Raw genomic sequence first — 24,443 nt, forward strand, 5'->3', positions numbered from 1 at the left:
CTTTGATACTTTGCCTCAGATCACTGTTTCACCCTCCCAAGAAGGTGGGTTGGGGTTGTATGCGTTAATTGGGGGTGGGGTTTATATGAGTCCTCGTCCACACAGATTGTACCCCCCATCCCACCACCCTCCAGGTCTCCAGGGTACGCCTCTGAAAGAAACCAACCTCCTGCTGTTTACCATGTATCCCTCCACAGGGCTCGCCTCTCAGAGAGAGAAAGGTGTGTGTGTCACAAAGGTGTGTGTGAAGTGGTGGTGTGAAATCATCATACACATGATGGGCCCGGCCTGCACATTTACACATGCACGCAGCACAGACATACAGACCACCAAGTCTTTGATGTATTTGATAAATGTACCATACCTTCATGTAATGTTATCTAATGTCAATCATCCAAAATGTTTATAGTGTGACCATATCTAATTCATGATATTATAACACTGTGAAATCCCAACATTTGTTGTCCTACCTATGTTTTAATTTTTTTTAATGCAATGACCCAACAGTGTCCTCTAGTGTATGGATCATTACAGTAGTTCTTAGATTGTATCACAAATTCAACATTTCACCTCATAAATAAAGATTGGGGAAATATTCTCTTCCTCTGCTACAAATGTTCCAATATACAAATAATTCCTTTTTATTTCTAGTTGTTCGTTTATGAACATATTTCACATATTTTAGCAGGTCAATATTTCAGGATGTGTCTGCTATTGACTTTAGAAGACTTCAGGATAAATGGTAGATAAATGGTAGATTTTCTCAGTTATAGAAAAATATCAGTTTAAAAGAAAATGAAGGGATTGCAGAATATATTATATTTTTTAAATAAGATTTACTATACAAATCCTAACAAGACAACATTAATTTCCAAGGCAAACAGTGCTTTGTATACAGTATGTATTTAAATGTATCAATGTTAAAAAAATTGAAGAGACCCTGATGTCATCCAAATTAATAATGATTTCTGCCCTTTTGATACACTTAGTTTTTTAATAATATGCCTTAGTTTAATCAAAATTATCTGTATTGACCTCTTCATTTCTGACTACTAGGCAACAGCTTGAAGAAATGAAATACCAACTTTACTATGTCTTTGAGTTCCCTAAAACTAGCCTAAAAGTGTTCCAGCACTAAGTATTGAAAACATGATAGGTATAGTTATCTTGTTTGGGTTTGAGGCTGAAACTGTAGGTTCCAATTCGCTTCCTGTGGCTGAAGAACAAGGAAGAGAGACTCCCGATAAAGAGGAGGAATAGTCCTATTCCCAGTAAACTGTAGCCCACCAGACGAAGAGTATCAGATCTCTCTTCGACGGACACTGCCAGAAAACATGTCAGAATATATTAACTCCACAATATGTACAGTTGATCATCCTATACATCATGTAGCCTTGTACAAACCATCCTGAGCCTTTTTCTAAAATGTGTTATTAGATTGGAGAACACATTAGGAGGGATCTTAGACCATTCCTCCATACAGAATCTTTCCAGATCCTTGATATCCTTTGTCTACCCTTATGGACTGCCCTCTTCATTTCAAACCACAGGTTTTCAATGGGGTTCAAGTCTGGATACTGAGATGGCCATTGCAAAATGTTGATTTTTTTGGTCAATGAACAATTTCTTGATGTGTGTTTGGGGTTATTGTCTTTGTCTTGCTGGAAGATCCACTTGCGGCCAAGTTTCAGCATCCTGGCAGAGGCAACCAGGTTTTTGGCTAAAATGTCCTGGTACTGAGTAAAGTTCATGATGCCGTTGACCTTCAAAATGGAATGACATGAATCCCTCCCAATGTGTTCTCCAATCTCATAAAACGTTTTAGAAAAAGACTCAGTGCCATTATCCTCGCAAGGCGAGGTATTGAAAGGTATTAAAAATGGGTGACAATCATTTTGACCCCTATCTTTTTGAGAGAAAAAATTATTACAAGTTACACAAAATCTCTTTGGGTGAGCAATTGTATTAGTATAAAATAATATACTTTTCCATTCTTTATAGCTCAGTATTTGCATGATTTATTTTATACATTCTTTTTGCTCATCTTTATCAAGGGTGCCAATCATTTTGGACTTGGCTGTATATGAAATTAGCAGTAGCCTAGTCATCACGTTGTCACAGTATAGCTTTTTTTGATGCAGTCTCACTTTGAAGAGCATTTACTTTACCTTTGTGTGATCGAAGCAATGGTCCACAGGATGATTTTGCTGTTCCAATTAGATTGGAGAATCTTTCTCTCCGCCCAAAGCAATCCTGACAAAGGAAAAGATTATGGAAAGAAAACAGCATTGAACTACACTGAACAAAAATATAAACACAACATGCAACAATTGAAAAGATTTTACAGAGTTACAGTTCAAATAAGGAAATCAGTCAATTGAAATAAATTCATTAGGTCCCCTATCTATAGATTTTACATGACTGGGAATACAGATATGAATCTGTTGGTCACAGATACCTTGAAAAAAATGTAGGGGCGTGGATCAGAAAACCAGTCAGTTTCTGGTGTGACCACCATTTGCCTCATGAAGCGCAACACATCTCCTTCGCATAAAGTTACTCCATATTGGCGGAACTGGAACATGCTGTTGTACACGTAGATCCAGAGCATCCCAAACGTGCTCAATGAGCAACATGTCTGGTGGGTATGCAGGCCATGGAAGAACTGGGACATTTTCAGCTTCCAGAAGTTGTGTACAGATCCTTGCGACATCATGCTGAAACATGAGGTGATGGCAGCGGATAAATGACACAGCAATGGGCCTCAGGATCTGGTCAAGGTATCTGTGCATTCAAATTGCCATCGATAAAATGAAATTGTGTTCGTTGTCCAAAGCTTATGCCTGCCATACCATAACTCCACCATAGGGCACTCTGTTCACAACGTTGACATCAGCAAACTGCTTGCCCACATGACGCCATACAAACTGTTTCCATCTGCCCGGTACTGTTGAAACCGGGATTCATCCGTGAAGAGCACACTTCTCCAGCGTGCCAGTAGCCATTGAAGGTGAGCATTAGCCCACTGGAGTTGATTACGAAGCCAATCTGCAGTCAGGTCAAGACCCTAGTGAGGATGACGAGCAAGCAGATGAGCTTCCCTGAGGTGGTTTCTGACAGTTTGTGCAGAAATTCTTCGGTTGTACAAATCCACAGTTTCATCAGACGATCCCGCAGGTGAAAAAGCCGGATGTGGAGGTCCAGGGCTGGCGTGGTTACACGTGGTCTGCGGTTGTGCGCCGGTTGGATGTACTAACAAATTCTCTAAAAATGACATTGGAGACGACTTATGGTAGAGAAATGAACATTAAAATATCTCACAACAGCTCTGGTGGACATTCCTGCAGTCAGCATGCCAATTGCACGCTCCCCCAAAACTTGAGACATCTGTGGCATTGTGTTGTGGACACAACTGCACATTTTAGAGTGGCATTTTATTGTCCCCAGAACAAGGTGCACCTGTGTAATGATCATGTTGTTTAAGCTTCTTGATATGCCACACTTGTCAGGTGGATGGATTATCTTGGCAAAGGAGAAATGCTCACTAACAGGGATGTAAACACATTTGTGCACAACATTTAAGAGAGAAAGCTTTTTGTACGTATGGAACATTTCTGGGATCTTTCATTTCAGCTCATGAAACATGGAATCAACACTTTACATGTTGTGTTTACACTTTTGTTCAGTATAATTAAACATTCTCCAAGTAGAGCATTTTTCAAGAGCCTCTAGGTAGTCATATCAAAGGGGTTGAACACAGTGGTTAAATTGAACTGGAGATACCCGGATCAAAGCGAGAGCCAGGCAGAGCCGAGCTCTAGCACCTTATGGGAGTAGGATAAAAAGCAGGATAAAAGTAGTAACCCTAACCCAAACCCTAGAATAGTAATACATTGTACTTACAGCAGTAACACTAACCCTAATTCTAACCCTAATCTTGGCATAATCCTTTTATTCAACCCGCCAGAGCTTCCCCACCTCCGAATACCCCATTTAACCCCTGGTTGGAGAGTAAATCTAGACATCAAAGTAAATATTGTATATTTGAGTAGTACAGTATGAATAAATCTGGACAGATGCTCACAGGCTGGCAGGTGGCCGAGCCAGTCTCGATACAGATCTGAATCTGGCAGTGCAGGTAGATGACATTCAGGTTAATGTAGGAGAAGATGCGAAGAGACAGGCGAGACTTGCTGGAGTTGCCGTTCTCCACGACTGTGGTGTATGTGTTTGGGAGGGGACAGCTGATTAGAAAGAGAGATACAGATTACCGGCAGAAAGCTTAGAAAGTACCCAAACACATCTAAATCTTCAAGCAAATGTCCATCCTCGGATGGACAATACATATAAATGGTATTCTATTATATGCCACGGAATAAAAACCTAGCATCTAAGCTAACTATAATAGGGCACCTTCAAAAGCAATTGTAGAACAGACCTGTTTTCCAGAAAAACATAGGTTGTTGGTTCTAAGGGGTTGCTGCTCTGGGTGGCCCAGCACTTGTTGATGACCACTTTGATCTGGGCAACCGTGGAGTCAACGCTGACCTCGACCACAACATCCTCCTCAGGAGACAGGCTGTAGTTCTGGGGGAGGGGTGACATTCCATTCAGGAGCTGAAATGTCACGTAGAACGTCCCTGAGCCCATGACAGCATCATTGATCATATCATACCTGTCAATACACCATAAGATATTATGTAAATAAATAGCTAAATATATCATGGATACTGAATATTCAAATGCACTCTATGTCAATAAGAGAGATATTTGCAAGCATGTATTTGAGTAGTGAGGTAAAATTGGGTTCTAGACATGTTTATTTTTCAGTCTAGCCTAGCAGTGATTTGTGGGAGTTAAAAGGTGGAGGGAGGTGGATATGACCATAGTGACATAGATAAGGTAACCATGGCACCTGGCAGAGCGTACCCTGTGGTGCTGTAACCAGAGGAGATGATGATGCTCCTCCTGAAGGTACACATGATGGGGACCTTCAGCCGTACTGTGGGAACCCTTGTAGTGTCGTCAGGCAAGAGCTGAGAGCTCATAGAGTTGTACAGATTCACCTGAGCAGTGTAGTGAGTGCTGTTCTATAGTGCAAAAGTTAACATGGGTATTAGTTATTTTATTTTCTAACAGACCATGAGGACAGTTCAATCTAGTTTGGTCATCCAACACCTGCACCTACAAGATACCATGGTGACAGGCTGCATGTTTTTAATGTATAGAATAAATGGTACATAAATAAGGACATTTTAACCTGTTAAATCCAGGTCTGTTTTGTACATTATAGAATAACCTTTTATTTAGCCTAAACACACCAGAGACTATGCTCTTTGTGACACAAGGGGGCAGTAGGTAGCACCCTCTAGCCACTGACTGACAAGTTTACTGACTCACATATAAGAGCTGTGTGTTACACTCGTCCCAAGCCACCGTCAGCTGGACGTGGCTACTGTTCCCTCCGTTCACGCCACACTCCTGTCTCCCTAGGAACAGGGAAGAGTCCCCAATGTGCCCCGACCACAGGAAGTCCCTGGCCACTGTCACCGTGATGGCACTGGCCCTGCACTCCACTGAGATGGCTTCCGTATAAGAGACCAGAGGAGCCAGAGATGTAGGAGTCTCAGGCTGCAGACTGGTTTTGATGAGACCGCTGGTCATTTTTGTAGGAACTTCAGTGATGGTTGAGGTTGTAACTGGCGCCATGGTTGTGATTGTGACTGGAGTTTTGGTTGTAACTGTTGCGTTCATTGCAGCTGCATCTGTATTGTTGGATGTAATTGAGGTTGTATTGTAGGTGGTAGTGGTTGACACTGTATTGCTGGTTGTAACGGGAGTGTTTGTTGTGGTTGCGGACATAGGTGTGGTTGCGGATATAGGTGTGGTTGTGGACATAGGTGTGGTTGCGGATATAGGTGTGGTTGTGGATATAGGTGTGGTTGCGGATATAGGTGTGGTTGTGGACATAGGTGTGGTTGCGGACATAGGTGTGGTTGTGGACATAGGTGTGGTTGTGGACATAGGTGTGGTTGTGGTCAAAGGAGCTGTATGGCAACAAAAAAAAGACAATTACAGTTTGAACTGTAGTGAACTGATTAGGCAGTGTGAGACGAATACTCTAGTAACCATATCCAGATCTGAATTTAGACTACCAAAAAGGGAAAGCGATTACTCCATTTTGTCTACCTGAACAGACCCGTCCCGGCCTAGAGGGGTTAGAGTCCGTGAATCCATCCAGACAGAGACAGCTGTAGGAGCCCCAGGTGTTAGTGCACTGGGCCCATGGGGAGCAGTCCATGTCCCCTGTACTGCACTCATCAACATCTGTTTGAAACAACAACAAAAATCTGGCATTGAATATCAGGTTAACAGTTTATGCAGATTGGTATCACTAAATGTGCTCTCCATCTAATGCTAACAGAGAGTTATCTTATTTCATATTCAACCTATATTTAACCAGAAAGCCCCATTAATTCAAATAATAATTTTCAAGAAAGGCCCATTGGAGACCTGGCACATCATCTTGTACACATCCTTTTATCAAAATCTAAGTATTCTTACAACTGTACAAGGTTAAGACAGCGTTACCATTTATGCTGGTGTTGTTGCTGTCAACTGTGTATCTGGAGCTGTTCTGTAGGGCCTGCATCAGAGCAGAGGACACTTTCAGGATGTCCTGGGACTGACTGGGTGTGAAGATGATGGTGAAGTTCACTACTACACTGCCAGGGGCCAGGCCTGTGATCTGAACCCTCACATCTCCTGAGTTTACCAGGGCCAGAATATCAGGAGGGAGAGACTGGAGGATCTGTGGGACAGTTAGAGGAGACAGTGTGTTTGTGTCAGTGTCATTTGATAGATACTACAACATTCCATGTTCTATAAGTGAGTACAATGACAACATTCAAACATTCAACATTTGTAAACATTCAAAAAACATTTGTCTAAGCAGCCGTTGTGTGGTAGTCTCCTACCTCTTCCATAATACTACGACTAAGATTCTGATACGCCTGGCTAGTAGGGTCCAGCAGGGCATCAGTGAACTGCACATTGGTCAGGTGAGCTGTTGCTCCAAGTGTCTGTGCAGCTGTGAATTGGATACACACATCCAGCCAAAGCACTGTAGTCACTAGAACAGTTTCATATCTGCTATAAGAGTCAGCATAACGTGAAAGTGCTTTCGTAAGTGAAACCAAATCATATTGCTGTGTCAGTGTGTAATGAATAATAGAGGGCTTTCCTCTTGTCCTTGTTCAGATGGCTTTGGCCAGCAGTTCACTATAGGGCACACCATATCAGCCTCCTTATGCATAAAGCACATATATCTAAAATGTACTGCATCAGTTTAAGTATGCACACATTTTAAGTGATATTGTTATAACAAAACTGAAAAATATGACAGAAAGTTGATATTTTAAACACATTCTTTACATGGTACTTACCAGTCTTAACCAGCAGCAGCAGGCTGGCCCCCTGGCTCCCATGGGGACAGGAAATGACAGTAACGTTGTAGAGAACCCCAGGCTTCAACAATGTCACCTCCCAGACTGACAGCCCCGTCTCCCAGCGTCCCCTGACCTTTGACCCCTCCATCAGCACCACCAGAAAGCTAAACCCGCTCTGGGATTGGCCAGTCATCCAGGACACGCAGAAGGAGGAGCCAGTGACGTTGGAAGCCTGCAGGTTGGTGATGGGGGCGGGGTCTGGGGGAGAGGGGAGAAGGGAGACAGTAATCAATCTCAACTTCTATGAAATATAATTTTATCAATTAGGAATGACTTTGTGAGAGTCTAAGTTTTTTAAATTATGATTATTAAAGATGTATGTGGAGCACTTTGGAGAATATTATGCAAACAGCCTCAGGGGTTCTTAGAAACAGCAGGGGAGTCATTGGGGGAATTTCTATCAACAAAATATTAGAAGTGATATTTTAAAAAGTCCATACGCTTAAAACTGTTGCTGTTGTACAATGTATAATGGGTGTGTTAATTGATTTCCATACTGCATGTTGATGGAGATGGTGGTGATACACTCAGGGACACCATCAGAGTGGGCTCAAGGCTGGTTTGTGGCATAGTGCTGGTCTGCTGGTGATGTGTCTGCCATGCCGGTACAGAGGGGGCCGAGGTGGAGAGGGTTGGGGTTGGAGAGTTGGGGTTAGTGGTATGCTGGAGTGAGGTGGAACTACTCCAGGATGTGAGAGCTGTACTGATTTCAGGCCTGCTGGAGGTCAATACAGTACTCGAGGGTATCACTGCGGTACTGGTCTCAGACCTGTTGGAGCTGGCTTTAACTGGGTTATGTGTGGCAGCATGTATATGGGTCGAGCTCAGCATCATGCTCCTGTCTGTGGTTGTAGCTATAGCTGTTGGGGTATCAGTGAAGCTGGAGACCTGGGACTGATAGCTGGTGCTGTTGGGTGGCAACTCTGTAGCATTGGCCCACCAGAACATATGAGTGGCATTACTGGGCATGGGTGAGGTCACAGGGTCAGCAGCTGAAAAGAGAACGAACAGGTTGAGTGTTAGCTACAAACTTTTACATCTTTACATTAATTTCATATAACCCAGAGTATGTACACACCACTCCCTGTCCTTACCTTGGCAGTGTACCCCTTTGTTGTTGGGGTTGAGATCAATTAATCCTGGATGGCAGGTGCAGCTGTAGGAGCCCTCTGTGTTGGTACAGTCTGCCTGACGTGAGCAGCTGCTGAGAGCGGCATGGCTACACTCATTCATGTCTGAAAGGACAGCAGCATAATGTGTAGTAGATACTGTATACAGGATATACATTATACAGTGTGTGTGTGTCTATTCGTTTTGTGTGTGTGTTCGCACTGGTGTGTGTTTTTGAGAGTGTGTGTCAACGGCCAGTTTTCCATTTCCAGAGGAAACATGTCGCAGATGAGTGTAAAGAGGAAGTGGAGGCAGAGTGGGACACCGTGGTGTTACTGAGTCAGCTTTTCCTTAGCAGGGTTTTCAGTAACAAGAGAACAACTATAACACATACATCATTATATCCACCAGAAAACCCTGTGTATTTTACGCCCCACAGTACAGTACAGAATCCCCTTACCTTCAACTGACACCGAGGTGACTTCTTCAATGTGTATGAGAAGAAGGTGCAGCTTTGTGGTCGTGTTGGACAGGGACAGAATTTCAGGGGAACTAATCAGCAGAGAGGAGGAGGTTCTAAATGGCCATATAGGCCAGGAGCTGATATAGTATACAGAGACGTCATAAGAGTCCAGCGCTCCAGTCACCTGTAAGCCAATACAGAATGGTCATGGCCTATACTGGGCACATACGGTGAGAAATATAGGGACTATATAATGGACCATCATTGAGAAGAACATAGGGAGAGATACAGTAACCTACCACAGAGTGCAGCAGCCTTGTGTGGTTCAGGATTCCCCCGTCCATGGATATCAGCCGCTGGTAATCTGTCTTCACTGTCACAGTGACGTGAAAGCACCAGCCTCTACCGCCTGAGTGAAATAATTAAGAATACTTGTATGTTTACAATATAATTTTCTGTGACTGTACTATACAATGAATATATATATATCAGGAGCGGCACCTGAGAAAGCATTTTCCACCACCATTAAATAAACACCAAATTATGGAATTTCTCATGGAAGAATGGTGTCTCATTCCTCCAATGGACTTCCAGACACTTATAGAATCCATGCCAAAGAGCATTGAAGCTGTTCTGGTTCGTGGTGGCCCAACACCCTATTAACTTCTTATGGCTGGGGGCAGTATTGAGTAGCTTGGATGAATAAGGTGCCCAGAGTAAACTGCCTGCTACTCAGTCCCAGAAGCTAAGATATGCATATTATTAGTATATTTGGATAGAAAACACTCTGAAGTTTCTAAGACTGTTTGAATGATGTCTGTGAGTATAACAGTACTCATATGGCAGGCAAAAACCTGAGACAAAATCCAACCAGGAAGTGGGAAATCTGAGGTTTGTAGTTTTTCAACTCATCGCCTATCAAATATACAGTGGGATATTGGTCATATTGCACTTCCTAAGGCTTCCACTAGATGTCAACAGTCTTTAGAACCTTGTTTGATACTTCTACTGTGAAGGAGGAAGGAATGAGGGCTCTTTGAGTCAGGGGTCTGGCATGCCATGAGTGCCATGAGCTGCCCACTCGCATTCACGTGAGAGTTAGCTTGCGTTCCATTGCATTTCTGAAGACAAAGGAATTCTCCGGGTTGAAACATTATTGAAGATTTATGATAAAAACATCCTAAAGATTGATTCTATACATCGTTTGACATGTTTCTACGGACTGTAACGGAACTTTTGGGCTTTTCGTCTGCTCGCGCCTCATGAATTTGGATTACTGGGCTAAACGCGCTAACAAAAAGGAGGTATTTGGACATAAATTATGTACTTTATCGAACAAATCAAATATTTATTGTGGAACTGGGATTCCTGGGAGTGCATTCTGATGAAGATCATCAAAGGTAAGTGAATATTTATAACGCTATTTCTGACTTCTGTTGACTCCAACATGGCGGATATCTGTATGGCTGGTTTTGTTGTCTGAGCGCTGTACTCAGATTATTGCATGGTTTGCTTTTTCCGTAAAGTTTTTTTGAAATCTGACACAGCGGTTGCATTAAGGAGAAGTATATCTCTAATTCCGTGCATAACACTTGTATCTTATATTAAAGTTTATGATGACTATTTCTGTAAATTGATGTGGCTCTCTGCAAAATCACCAGATGTTTTGGAAGCAAAACATTACTGAACGTAACGCGCCAATGTAAACTGAGAGTTCTGGATATAAATATGCACTTTATCGAACAAAACATACATGTATTGTGGAACATGAAGTCCTATGAGTGTCATCTGATGAAGATCATCAAAGGTTAGTGATTAATTTTATCTCTATTTCTGCTTTTTGTGACTCCTCTCTTTGGCTGGAAAAATGGCTGTGTTTTCTGTGAGTAGGTGCAGACCTAACATAATCGTTTGGTGTGCTTTCGTCGTAAAGCATTTTTGAAATCGGACACTGTGGTGGGATTAACAACAAGTTTATCTTTAAAATGGTGTAAAATACTTCTATGTTTGAGGAATTTTAATTATGAGATTTCTGTTGTTTTGAATTTGGCGCCCTGCACTTTCACTGGCTGTTGTCATATCGATCCCGTTAACGGGATCCCAGCCATAAGAAGACATTTTATGTTGGTGTTTCCTTTATTTTGGCATTTACCTGTATATCTTTGATCACAATGAAGTTGATCTGGGATCTGTACCTACCTGCAGACTGAGGGTCCATACAGAGAGAAAGGCCTTCTCTCTGGCAGCACTTTTGCCAGCCTGGGCAGTCTAAGTCCCATTCACACCCTCCACTCCTGGGTGCCTCCACGACACCTTCAGGACAGGACCCTGGCTTAGCAGTGAACTCTCCACTTCTGTTCATAGCTTAATCAAAGAGAGAGAGAGAGTATCTGATTAAATGTTTACAAAGAGCACTGTGAATAGCAAACTATAACTGTGTTCTTGGTCCACAGCCCCATCTAGTGTTCTTTGTTAGCTGCTCCATATAAACAAGTCTCCATGACTACTGGTCCTGATTGTATTAGGGCAGGGCCATAGTACTGATGTACTGTAAATTGTGAAAATGACCAAACTGTTAAATACATTTCTTACACTTTGTAGATACTTCTGTGCTCTCCTAAACATATTTTCTTTTCATGTTGAACAAGTGCTAAAATACAAGCTAAAATACTCACATAAAGCACAGTAGCTTCCCACTTGTTCATAGCCATCACAACACCTCAAAACGTCTTTGGTGACATTCATGTACTCAGTCCGATAGGCCTTTTTGTAAACAGTGACCTCACACATCTTCCAGGGTAGCCAGCCGCCACATGACCTCCTGACCGTATAAGAGATCTTATAGGACAACACTTTACTCACCACTGTGCTCTCATGTCGAGTACACAGGTGGTAGCTGGACATAGACAGGTCATATCCTGAAATACAGGAATGGTTATATTATATATGTAATGGAGACTATCCATGTTTTTATGTTTGCAGAATCTAAGACAAATGGGCAGGGCATTCCAAAAAAACAGTCACAAAAACATAATATTGGAAAATAAGTATTTGCAGATCAATGTTGCATAAATAACAGAATATATGAACACAAGCACATAACAGGTTTTCATTTCCACAACTGCGGGCGTTCATAGGAGTGCCCACAGCCAAGGAGTGCCCACAGTATCAATGCAGGTACAGTAAAAGAAATTGAAAAATTTGCATTGCTTCTGGTTTAAGAATTACTAAAACATATTTACAAAGATATCATGGAACATGGTAATAAACAGTAGAGCATACACATTATCATATTATTGATTGTGTCATAATTTAATTTAGCTTATTTTCCTACCTTCAAACAAAGTGTTGTGTCCCCTACAGAGGTCCAGAAAGGCCGTGGCCAGACAGAGAAAGGATATCCAACTCATCTTGAATACATAAAATACGGCATGCATTCAAGGACCATGCTGCACGTCCATTTTCAGAGCTGAGTTGTTGGTAACTGTTCTGAGTTTCTTTCCCCTCATCATCCACACCCCCTGATCTTCTCCTCCCTTGCTCCCACAGTCCCAAGTGTAACACACTGCATGGCAATATGTAGAATCTAGATGGAGAGAGTACACAACTACATGGAGAGGGTGTATTCATTCACATTTGGTTCAAGTGCCATTTCTGGAGTCAAATTGATTCCTTTGTATGTTCCTATGTTCCTGTATGTTTTGACAGAGCATTTCAGGGATTTAAAACTACTATTAATCCCTAACTGTGGCAATTTATCACCCCAAAAAGTTATAATATATAACCATACAAGGATTTGTACACATTTGTAGTTTTGCTTTTGTGCACTGGTTGTGTTATGACCTGCCATGGCACTGTCAGTGCCAGCAAACAACATGTTAGTGATGCTAGAGAGGGGAAAATGGTGGCTGTGAGATGAGAGCAGCAGTGTCTGTCCCAGGTGACTTGGTTTCTACTCAGGTCCCCATGGCAGTGTTTACTCTCATATCCTCACTCATCTCCTCACCCACAGCCTCCGACAGGCAGGCAGGCAGGCAGGCAGGAGGGGTATTGATTTCGTCACATTTCCCTCAAAGACTAATAAAAAATAAAAAATGTTCCACCCCTTCAGAAAAAGATCTCTATATCCTCTGGAATTTAAAAGGTTTACTCATCACAGCACATTCCTTACTGGCTTGGGGATGTTCTACATCTTGTAATTCTAATGTGATTTGAAATTTAACCATCAGTAATAGGAATGAATCAATTATTATGTTGTGAGTCACTGGGCCATATAGGCTGTGCTGGAGGGCGGGAGGGTGGTGCTCTCAGTGAAGAGGGTTGGCTCAACCTGAGTGGCACAATAACCATTTGAAGGTGTCGGCATCACATTAGTTAGTTCCACAGATCCACAGTTTCAGGTTGTTCTATCCAGTTTATGCACATGCACTATATATGCAACAATATGTGGAAACCCATTCAAATTTGTGGATTTGGCTAGTTCAGCCACACGCGTTGGTGAGAGGTGTCTAAAATCGAGCACACAGCCATGCAACCTCCATAGACAAACATTGGCAGTAGAATGGCCTTAATGAAGAGCTCAGTGACTTTCAACGTGGCACCGTCATAGGATGCAACAATTCCAACAAGTCAGTTCGTCAAATTTCTTCCCTGCTAGAGCTGCCTAAGATCACCATGTGCAATGCCAAGCGTCTGCTGGAGTGGTGTAAAGCTCACAACCATTGGACTCTGGAGCAGTGGACATGCGTTCTCTGGAGCGATGAATCACACTTCACCATCTGTCAGACCGGCGGGCAAATCTGGGTTTGGCAGATGCCAGGAGAACGGTACCTGCCCGAATGCATAGTTCTAACTGTAAAGTTTGGTGGAGGAGGAATAATGGTCTGGGGCTGTTTTTCATGGTTCGGGCTAGGCCCCTTAGTTCCAGTGAAGGGAAATCTTAATGCTACAGCATACAATGACATTCTAGACGATTCTGTGCTTCCAACTTTGTGGCAACAGTTTGGGGAAGGCCCTTTCCTGTTTCAGCATGACAATGCCCCTGTGCACAAAGCAAGGTCCATACAGAAATTGTTTGTTGAGATCGGTGTGGAAGAACTTGACTGGCCTGCACAGAGCCCTGACCTCAACCCCATTGAACACCTTTGGGATGAATTGGAACGCAGACTGCAAGCCAGGCCTAATCGCCCAACATCAGTGCCCGAGCTCACTAATGCTCTTGTGGCTGAATGGAAGCAAGACCCTGCAGCAATGTTCCAGCATCTAGTGGAAAGCCTTCCCAGAAAAGTGGAGGCTGTTAAAGCAGCAAAGGGGGAACCAACTCCATATTAATGCTCATGATTTTGGAATAAAAGGTTAGACGAGCAGGTGTCCACATACTTTTGGTCAAGTAGTTTACCTTAAAGTATTCACATATACACACAGATTATACATACATGTCAAAATGAGGCAATAGCAGTGCCACACCTTCCTTGGATCATCCGGTTGCCAGAAACGGTACTACATACAGTATGAGCCCTACAGACAAATAACCATATATGTGCCTTTTACATTTTCAGATTAGTGATGTTTTCAAATGTCATTATCTGCTCACTGTAACGTCAAGAGTTGTTTACAGACATAGACGTAAATAGTAGCAGTTGTGTCCTTTCAGATGATGTGTAACATTTGACTCCAAATGATTTAGATTGTTTAGACAAATGCAACTACATCAGCTGTTTTAAATTATTCCAAATGAAGATACATTATATGGTTCTTCGTTTGTAATGGTCGAAGACTTTCTTTTTGGCAAGTAGACCACAACAACAAGTGCCTTCTGGATATATGCAATGAGAGAGAGCAGACGTGCCATAGGCTGCGTTTACACAGGCAGCCCAATTCTGATAATTGTTTCACAAATTAGTCTTTTGACCAATCAGATCAGCTATGAAAAATATCTGATGTGATTGGTCAAAAGATCAATTAGTGGGAAAAATATCTGAATTGGGCTGCCTGTGTAAATACAGCCATAGTGATGTCTTTTAATCACACCTCTATAATTAGTTTCAGTGGTAAAGTGGATCTGGTTACAGAGAAACACATTCATCCACCAATGTCAAATGCTGATTTTACCTAATGCTTTCCTCAAATGGTTGTTGTCATTCATTAGATATATAAAAATAAATGAACATGACCAGTAATAAGAGCAAAATACATTTTGCATTTCCATTCAGTAATTCCACATAATTCAATAGTAGATTATCCGTCTATGGTTTTAGAGAATCACATTCTCGCCTACAGAATATTGATACTTTGCAACTGAGACAGCAATGTTGATCTGATTCGTATTCGTATTGCTTCCCAATGAAATGTTTAAGTCTCAAAGAACGAAAATATGACCTGCCACTTTAAGAGGTTTAAATTTGCCTGTCACGTCCTACATTCCCGCCTACGGGTATAAAGCAGCCTATCAGAACGCAGCACACGTGACGAGCGTTGTATTTGATGACCTCATCCCTGGAGTGGGATGACGTCAAGTTCAAGATGGATGGAATCACGACTACCACACACTCAACAGAATTCTGATATAAATTCTTGTTCGTGTGCTCCGTGGGAACAGAACGAAGACATAGGGGTAAGTTTAGAAAGCCACAAAACTACTTGGTTTAGATTATCTGGCGGTAGTGCCTTATATTTGAGTCTTGTTTGGAGAAAATGTTTTTTTCCTGACGTAACTCAGAGGGGGTTTCTTCTTCTTTTTATAAGCCTCACGAGCAACTGCCCTATGTGTGCTGTAGATGCTGCGTCTGCGCTGTAATGAGGGCGAAAATACAGTAGCGGGTGTGTGCGCGCACACTCACTGACCACGCACTCGTTTCTCGAGGACTGGCGTTTGATTCTGTTCCATTGAAAGTCCTGAATCATTCTCAGAATGCGCATTTCGGATGCAACTTTACTCTTTCGGAAACATTGTAACACCAAGTGATCATGTGATATCACTGCCAGCAACAGTAACAAACAGACCACGCAATGCGTTATTTGTTTACATTTTCATTCACCAATGTATACCATAACGAGGAAAATACTTGCCAGAGTGATAAAACCAGTTTCATTTTAACGTATGTGTCATCAGGAATTTCAGCCACGTCTCGCGTATGATCTAATGCTTGCTCCCCTGACTTCCCATCAGACACATTCTATGGGCGCGCAGCGTTCTAAACTTTTCTGATATGGAACGTGTCAGACACGTTTATTTATCATGTGGAATTGATATCCGTGTCCACAGTTATGTGTGTGTGGAACGGAATGAACGCTGCCTGCGTCCCTGCTAAATATGACCCCCATGGCATGCCATGTCTTATGATTTAAAGACATGATGTAATCGAAATAGAACCTATAAATGCGCATGCGTCATGTTATTTGCGCTTATACCACAGATAGGCCTAGATACATTAACTCCTACCAGTAGCTGATCTAAACTACTCACTTACATTTAACTTACTTTTATTCAAAATGATATCTGTGTTTTAGTATTCTAAAATGAAGGATTTAATAACGAGATAAATAATAGGCTATTTTCACTAATATATTTATATCAATCAGTTGGAACAGACTGCATAGCAAAATAAATACAGCAGCAATAAATATACGTGCTTTCATCTATATCTCATTCATACATTTCTGAAACATGGGCAAATATAAATTTGCCATAATGCTATTAGATTCTTATACTTATTGCAATTTTTCTGCTGTTATGTATTTCTTCAGATTCAAGTTATTTGTTTGATTTTATGTATAGGCCTATCAATTTTCAGGTAACTCTTTACTTTAACTTTTTTACTGAAAACATGTGAATCAAAATGCGGCTCTTGAAATAAAAAGGATCTCCTTTTTGTTCTTGCCTTTCAGCCAGAATGGAGAGTCTGGTGCACTACAGTAATCCATCCCACAGCCTCTCTGTGCTGGGGGTGCTCAATGAGCAGCGCCTGAGGGGGCAGCTCTGTGACACAGTCTTGGTTGTGGGGGATCAGCGGTACCAAGCCCACAGGAGTGTGCTCGCCGCTAGCAGTGAGTATTTCCAATCACTGTTCACGCGAAGGGAGTCTGAGCCCCACAAAGTGATACAGCTGGACTTCTGTGAGCCTGACGCCTTTGAGATAGTACTGAATTACATATACTCATCCTCCCTCTTCGTGGATAGAGGCAGCCTGGCAGCCATCCAGGAGCTGGGCTACAGTCTAGGAATCCCTTTTCTAACCAACATTATGTCAACAAGGCCGCATGTGTCCTACTGCGTCTCCAGAAAAAGGCTGTCCTTCTCAGAGGACGATAACGACATCCAGCTGAGGAGTGTCATTGTGCGCCAGAGCCGAAGGGGTGATGCTCCCGGGCCCAGACGCTACAGTTCAAATGATCAAGGAGAACAGACTCAAGCTTCAGGACACAGGAAACCAAACGAATCAGCCAGGAACACTGCATCCAATCCCAGAAAATCAGCTGAAGCAGCTGGTGAGGGTTCTGATAGCAAGCCCATCAGTTCATATGCCTCCATCTTAAAGGGGAAGACATCATCACACACAGGGGCATCAGTAAGGCCACAGCTCACCTCCTCAGTCTCCTTCAGTGAATCTCCAACAGTCATGTTACAGTCTGATCTAAGCACTAAAGAAGAAGAGGAGGAGGCGCAGAGACTCTACAGATCCAAACCACAATTTCAGGGCCAGGTAGGGGATCCTAGCCAGACCATTGACAGGAGTGGCCCACTCATAAAAAGCCTGCTGCGCAGGTCATTATCCATGGACAGTCCCGTCCCAGTCTTCTCCCCCACACTGGAGCTCAATAAACTGCAAGGTCGAGAACAGTCTGTTGTTAAGATGGTGGCAAATACAGAGGAAGGGATTCAGAAAGAGCACAAACAAAGTGTGAAAGTAGTTCCGCCGCTTCTTCTCAAGTCAATGCACCACAGTAGGTATGATAAAGATGAAACTCCAGGAAAGGAGTTCCATGTGAAGACAGAGCCTAGCAGCCCACTGTCTGACCCCTCTGAGATCATTAGAATCACAGTTGGGGATTCTCTACCAGTTAACCTCAAAAACAATGAAATGGATTTTGACCAAGGCCCTACTAAGCCATTTTCTAAACTCCCTGGAAAGAGAAGGGTGAGGAGAGACAATCGAAGGTACCCATTCAAAAAGTCTAAAGGGGTGAACGAACATGATTTCCCATGTGAAGATGACGACGACAATATGTCAGAATCTGTACCTCACAACTCCAACATGGATGACAATGATGAAGACTGGACTGATGATCCCAGGAAGAGCAAGATGTTTAAATGTTGGATCTGTTTGAAAGTGTTCAGATCCAATGCTGGATTGCACCGCCACGTTAACATGTATCACAACCCAGATAAGCCATACGCTTGTGACATCTGCCACAAACGCTTCCACACTAACTTCAAAGTCTGGACCCACTGCCAAACCCAGCATGGAGTGGTACAAAACCCTGCTTCATCCTCCAGCTCATTCGAGCTGGATGAGAAGTTTCAGAGGAAGCTGATTGATATTGTGCGGGAGAGAGAAATAAAGAAAGCCTTGCTCATGAAGCTGAGGAGAAATAAGCAGGGTTCGCAGTCTCAGGTATTTGCCAAAAAAGGTGGCCTGAGGTCCAAGTCAAATTTGATATGCCCTTACTGTGGGATATTGTTTGGGTTTCTGTCTCAGTTCAAGCAGCATTTGAAGACACACCCTGCGGAGAGAGACAACCAAGAGACTGAGAGAGAGAGCAGTCTCTACCAAAAAGACCAGCCCAGTCAGAGAGAGAACACGGACACAGAGGTTTACTCCTGCAGACTCTGCAATGAGAAGCTGTCCTCTCTCTTTGAGCAGGGAGACCACGAGAGGGGCTGTCGACACGCAACCGTGTGCCCTTACTGTGGCCTCCGATTCTCCAGCCCAGCGGTTAAAAAAGAACATGAAGCACACTGCAAGTACAAGAAACTGACCTGCCTGGAGTGCATGAGGACCTTCAAGTCTTCCTTCAGCATATGGAGACACCAGGTGGAGGTTCACAACCACAACATTATGACTGTTAAGGAGCAGATGAGCCATCGAGAGGAGAACAATGGAGAAGTATCTGACCACTTCGGAAGGCCTCTCCATGCCCAGGAGTCTGTGGGAGCAGGGAGCTCCAGAGAGGACATAATCTACAGTGACTCCTCAGGTCCGCCTATGTTGGACTCGGAGGATTCTTCATCATTCGTGCCCGAGGACCTGAATGCTAGCCAGTGTCACAACGAACATCACGGCGAGCTGACAGTGAAGGATGAGCCCATTGAGGAGGCCGTGAGCGAGAGGGAGGACATGATGTCTGGGGCCTCCGTCGAGCCTGAGGAGCCAGGCGTGTGGCCCTGCGAAAAATGTGGCAAGCTCTTTGGTGGCCACAAAGACCTGGAGCGTCACCAGGAGCTGCTGTGCCACATCAAACCCTTCATCTGTCACATCTGCAACAAGGCCTTCAGGACCAACTTCCGCCTTTGGAGCCACTTCCAGTCCCACATGTCAACCTCCGACGAACCTGGAGCGAGAGAGGTTGATGACAGGCACCCTTTGTCTCCCTCCCCCTCACCACCACCAGCGGTCACACATGCAACTGGATGTCCTGCCACACAAGTTTTTCCACCTAAACCAGTGGAGGCAGATTCAGTGGAAGCTAAAGCTGTGGTAGCAAAAGAGAAGGAGAAGCCTGGAAGCTCGTCGTCAATGCCCAGGACCAAGAGGCCAGAGATGGACAGATCACACAGTAGCCCCCTACCCAAGATGGATAGTGTGGATAATTCCCTCACCCCTCAGGAATCAGAAACCCTTTTTTACCATGCCCCCACTCTCTCTGCCCTCACATTTAAGAGGCAGTACATGTGTAAGCTCTGCCAGAGAACATTCAAAACTGCCTTTAGTCTTTGGAGCCATGAGAAGAGCCATAGTCACATTTAATTATGTCTCACACAAACACCTGTACTCTGTTTTGAGCATCTGAGATGATACTTTATGCTCACAGCATCGTAAGAGATCAAATACAACTCAGCCGACACAAGAAAGATTTTGAATGTATCTATTGCTGTTGGTAGTTGGCTTGCCTTCATGTTATCTTTTCCAGTGGCCATGTGTCATAGAGGTGAGAAAGTGAATGTCTGCAATGAACTGCTATTTGACTCATCAGCTCCTTACAATGGTTACTTTGCCATTGATATTAGATTTACACAGTACTGACCTAATTCAGATAACCCCCTTTCAGTTGTCTTTACCTATAGAACTATTTTTTGGATTCAAGAAAGAGCTTTGTTTAGGAATTGCTGTACTGTACAATTCAAGAACAGTTACGTGCTTTTGCTTAAGTTGTGAATTTTTGTTGATTGATGTGTGAAGATGACATTATGAAGATGATATTAGTGGCCTCAGGCATCATGTTTATTGATATGCACTTTGCAATTCTGTTCAATATTTACATTACATATAATGGTCAAATTACATTGATTTAATTTCAGTTATATGAATCTTTATTTTGAATCCTCTGCATTCCATTAACATTTCAGCTGTAATCTGTTTTGTACCATAAAATTATGGTTTTCATATTGACTATTTGTGTTAATTCTTCATTCTGATTTTGTCGTTGCCTCAATGATATTTCATGTAGATTATACAAGTAAACAAGACCAAAGACCAGTTAGTATTTCAACTGACACTTTTTTTTAGTTGTTGTAAATCCTGAGTAAAATAAATAATTTCTTGTTTAATTTTAGCTATCACTCATTAAATTACAGATTATCATTAGTGGATTATTGTGTAAAGAATATGGAAAATATGTACTTTTGGGAAAGGAGTTTTGTTTACGTTCTGCCCACTGGGTGTGGTGTATGGTAGATTTAGTTTTTAATGATTAATTTGGTACACAAATACAACACCACACAAGCGACTTGTAGAGTGAATTTGAATGGAATTCACAGGAGTGAATTTGAATGGCTAAGAACATGTGTATTTTACTCTCTGTCGGCTCAATACTAGTATGATTAAGTCTGAAATAGTTTGTATGAGGTTGATAATTACACAAGTAATCCTATGAATTGATTGCATGGCCTTAGCATATGCATCCTGAGACAATTTTACAATAGTTCTGTTAAAATGAAGCACAGTCAGAGTTTTTGCATATTAACTTTTTGTTTACATAGATATTTAGAATGGTTTACAACCAAGAGCCAATAAGTGTGTGTGTATGTATGTATGTATGTATGTATGTATGTATGTATGTATGTGTGTATATATATATATATATATATACTGTACCAGTCAAAAGTTTGGACACCTACTCATTCCAGGGTTTTTCTTTATTTTACTATTTCCATATTGTAGAATAATAGTGAAGACATCAAAACCATGAAATAACACATGGAATCATGTAGTAACCAAAAAAGTGTTAAACAAATATATTTTATATTCTTCAAAGTAGCCACCCTTTGAATTTGTTAACACTTTTGCACACTCTAGTCACCTGGAATGCATTTCAATTAACAGGTGTGCCTTGTTCAAAGTTAATTATATATGTATGTGTATGTATATAATAATTAAGAACATGTGAAAGCAAGACTGTTGCTCTTGGGGGGTAAAAGTGGGATTTGGAAAATAATTCCCTGTCCTATAACAGTCAGAATATAAAGTGTATATTTTGGTTGTTTAAGTGTATACTTTTTGCTGTGGTGGTGATGGCTTCTTAATTACACCTGGAAAAAGGATTTTGAAATTTGGTGGTTAGGTTCAAACAATGTATATATTTATATTTGTGCTCTGGATTTTATGCAAGATCATTAAAAAAAGAAATTGAGTGCAAAGATATAAAATATAATTTTGTGTATATGGCAGCGTTTGTATAATTGTGTACCTATAATTAGTTTGTTTATGAAAATACATACTTTGTGTATTACTGTGCTATTTCTGCAATGATTAATATTTGTATGGTTGCTCAACATGAACTGCAGCAGTTTAGTTTTTTTCTTACAGTTTTTGTGCTTGAATTTTTTTCTGTAATAAAGAGTTGATAATTCAGTAGCTGCCTTGATATTGAGTGTGTATATTGTTTGTATTGTGCTTATAAGAAACTAACACCCTTGAATTAGGGCTGGGAATTGCCAGGGACCTCGCGATACGATATTATCACGATACTTAGGTGCCGATACGATATATATTGCGATTCTCATGTTTCTATATGTATTGCGATTCGATACTGTGATTTTATTGCCGTTAGATATTCCAAACATATTGCTCACCATGTGTCTGCTGCAGAGGGACAAGAGAGAGCCATGAGAAACACACATTTTTATCAGGCATGGAAATAAGTGCTGAAAACAAATTGGCTCCCTATTTAAAAAGATGACGTTTTGGTGCAGGTACACCCAATTAACGGCAAAAATATATTGTTCTATTGTCCAAACTATACGATATATTGTTAAAAATAATATCCCTAAATGTAACTGTAGCGATCCCCCCCCCCCCCCCCCCATCACTACCTGGAATCATGATTGTTTTCAGGAGAAGTTGGTATGTGTTTAAATTAGTAATGTCTCTAGTTGGCTTTCGTTTCCACTATGGAACGGTTGAAACTGCTATCATGTTTGCACTAGTTGCACCATTATTAAGGCATGACCAAAGCTGTTACAGATAACAATGCAAAATAGATTAAAATGAACTAATGTGACCAAGAGAAATGGTGCCAATGTTTTTCCTTGGACAGATGGTCACTGCCGTGGGTCACAGATATGTTTTTCAAACTGTTTGGCCACTTGGACAGTGGTGACTAATTTTTTGGCTGTGACTCTGGAAGTGAATTTGCTATCTGCTCTGTGGCCCTTGAGAATATAGACTGGAAATGCTTTGTTCTCCATTATTGTACAAGGTCATCCTGTGAATGAAAAATACATGATTGGAGAGGAAACCTTTGCAACTTAGATGAGGAAAAACATCCACACAGCTGCATGGCAAATACTGCTTTTGAATAAAGCATCTGGCCTCTCAACCTAAAAAATGACTTGACTGTTTAGTTACTACTTTATTTGAAGATTTCCTCAACATCTTTACAACTTGACCTGTCTGAAGCTGCATGCTTGGTATACAGTATACCACAGAGTTTCTAAATTATATATATATACTGGGTGTGGTGTATGGTAGATTTTGTTTTTAATTATTAATTTGGTACACAAATACAACAGCACACAAGCGACTTGTATAGTAGAGTGAATTTGAATGGAATTCACAGGAGTGAATTTGAATGGCTAATAACATGTGTATTTTACTCTCTGTCGGCTCAATACTAGTATGATTAAGTCTGAAATAGTTTGTATGAGGTTGATAATTACCCAGAGAGGCAAAATGGCGAGACTTCCCGGAACACTTGCGAAATAGACCGAACAGACCAGGTTTATATCGAAGGAGTGCCTATGAATTGAAGGCCTGCACATGTGCAGTTCAGCACGAGATTACCTTTATACCTGATGACGCGTTTCTGTGCATGAGTTTAACTAGCTAACATCGCCATAACATTGCCTATAAGTGTGATCTGGGATTTCTATTGTCAGTGGCGACACATCATTCAGGGCAGGCGGGACAGAGCCCCACCTGTTTAGCTATGATTTTGGCTGTTTTGCATGTTGTTTTGGCATTAATACGTGTCACATATCAGTTTGCAAACAATGTAAAAAAATAAATAATAATTGAGTTAATAAAGCCGCATACAAACATGGTCTCTTTTTTGCCTTCTTGAGTTTGGCAGCTCCAAAATGCAGGTGTTTCAGCCCAGCTCAGTGCTTTCTGCGTAGGGGTGGTAATGTTCTCTAGTTGTGTCGTAATTGGCTCAGTGTTCTGTCACTCATAGGGATGCCACGTCATTGCAAAATCTATGGGGAGAGCTCAAAAATTCAAGCCCCTTGGGTGCTGTCATAGAGTTACATTAGAAGTGCCCATGCAAGAAGGCTCAAAGTCATTGGCCACAGATAAAATGACGTCAAATCACGTTATATCTACAGTAGCTTTGATTGGACTGATCATGTCAACATCAACTTTCAAAATCTTAGCTAGCAAGTTACATAGCAGTCATCATCATGAATCAAGTCAACAATCTACTGGCAAATCCTTTTCAATCCTTGTCATATGAAGATAAGTTATAGATAAAACGTATCGGTGCTCATCGACCATTGGACATTAACATTACACAACAAGTGGGAAATCGCAAATTCAACAATGAGTGGTTTGGAAAAATCAGTGGCAAACTGCAAGCATTGCAAAGCAATCACTAGCCTGCTATTCAGTGGAGTGGATGTGTGGTCCAAGTCTTTAAGAATCTCT

General features: G+C 41.8%; 2 protein-coding genes across 2 annotated transcripts; one reads left to right on the forward strand and one right to left on the reverse strand.

Moving 5' to 3' along the window:
- Positions 1-468: 468 nt before the first annotated feature.
- umodl1 (uromodulin-like 1) lies at positions 469-23,776 on the reverse strand. Its single transcript, XM_038990153.1, has 18 exons — positions 23,459-23,776; positions 12,416-12,667; positions 11,757-11,999; positions 11,281-11,445; positions 9,381-9,490; positions 9,079-9,265; positions 8,603-8,743; positions 8,006-8,500; positions 7,446-7,706; positions 6,978-7,090; positions 6,592-6,811; positions 6,190-6,327; positions 5,401-6,047; positions 4,930-5,090; positions 4,439-4,675; positions 4,085-4,244; positions 2,169-2,253; positions 469-1,322 (listed from the first exon to the last, which is right to left on the reverse strand). Exons 2-18 carry the CDS (start codon positions 12,516-12,518, stop codon positions 1,135-1,137), a joined length of 3,654 nt encoding a protein of 1,217 aa, XP_038846081.1. The 5' UTR covers positions 12,519-12,667; positions 23,459-23,776; the 3' UTR covers positions 469-1,134.
- zbtb21 (zinc finger and BTB domain containing 21) lies at positions 15,587-20,848 on the forward strand. Its single transcript, XM_038990154.1, has 2 exons — positions 15,587-15,694; positions 16,969-20,848. Exon 2 carries the CDS (start codon positions 16,974-16,976, stop codon positions 20,046-20,048), a length of 3,075 nt encoding a protein of 1,024 aa, XP_038846082.1. The 5' UTR covers positions 15,587-15,694; positions 16,969-16,973; the 3' UTR covers positions 20,049-20,848.
- Positions 23,777-24,443: the final 667 nt, after the last annotated feature.

This window comes from Salvelinus namaycush, chromosome 3 (assembly GCF_016432855.1).
Source record: "Salvelinus namaycush isolate Seneca chromosome 3, SaNama_1.0, whole genome shotgun sequence".
NCBI classification, from domain to species: domain Eukaryota; kingdom Metazoa; phylum Chordata; class Actinopteri; order Salmoniformes; family Salmonidae; genus Salvelinus; species Salvelinus namaycush.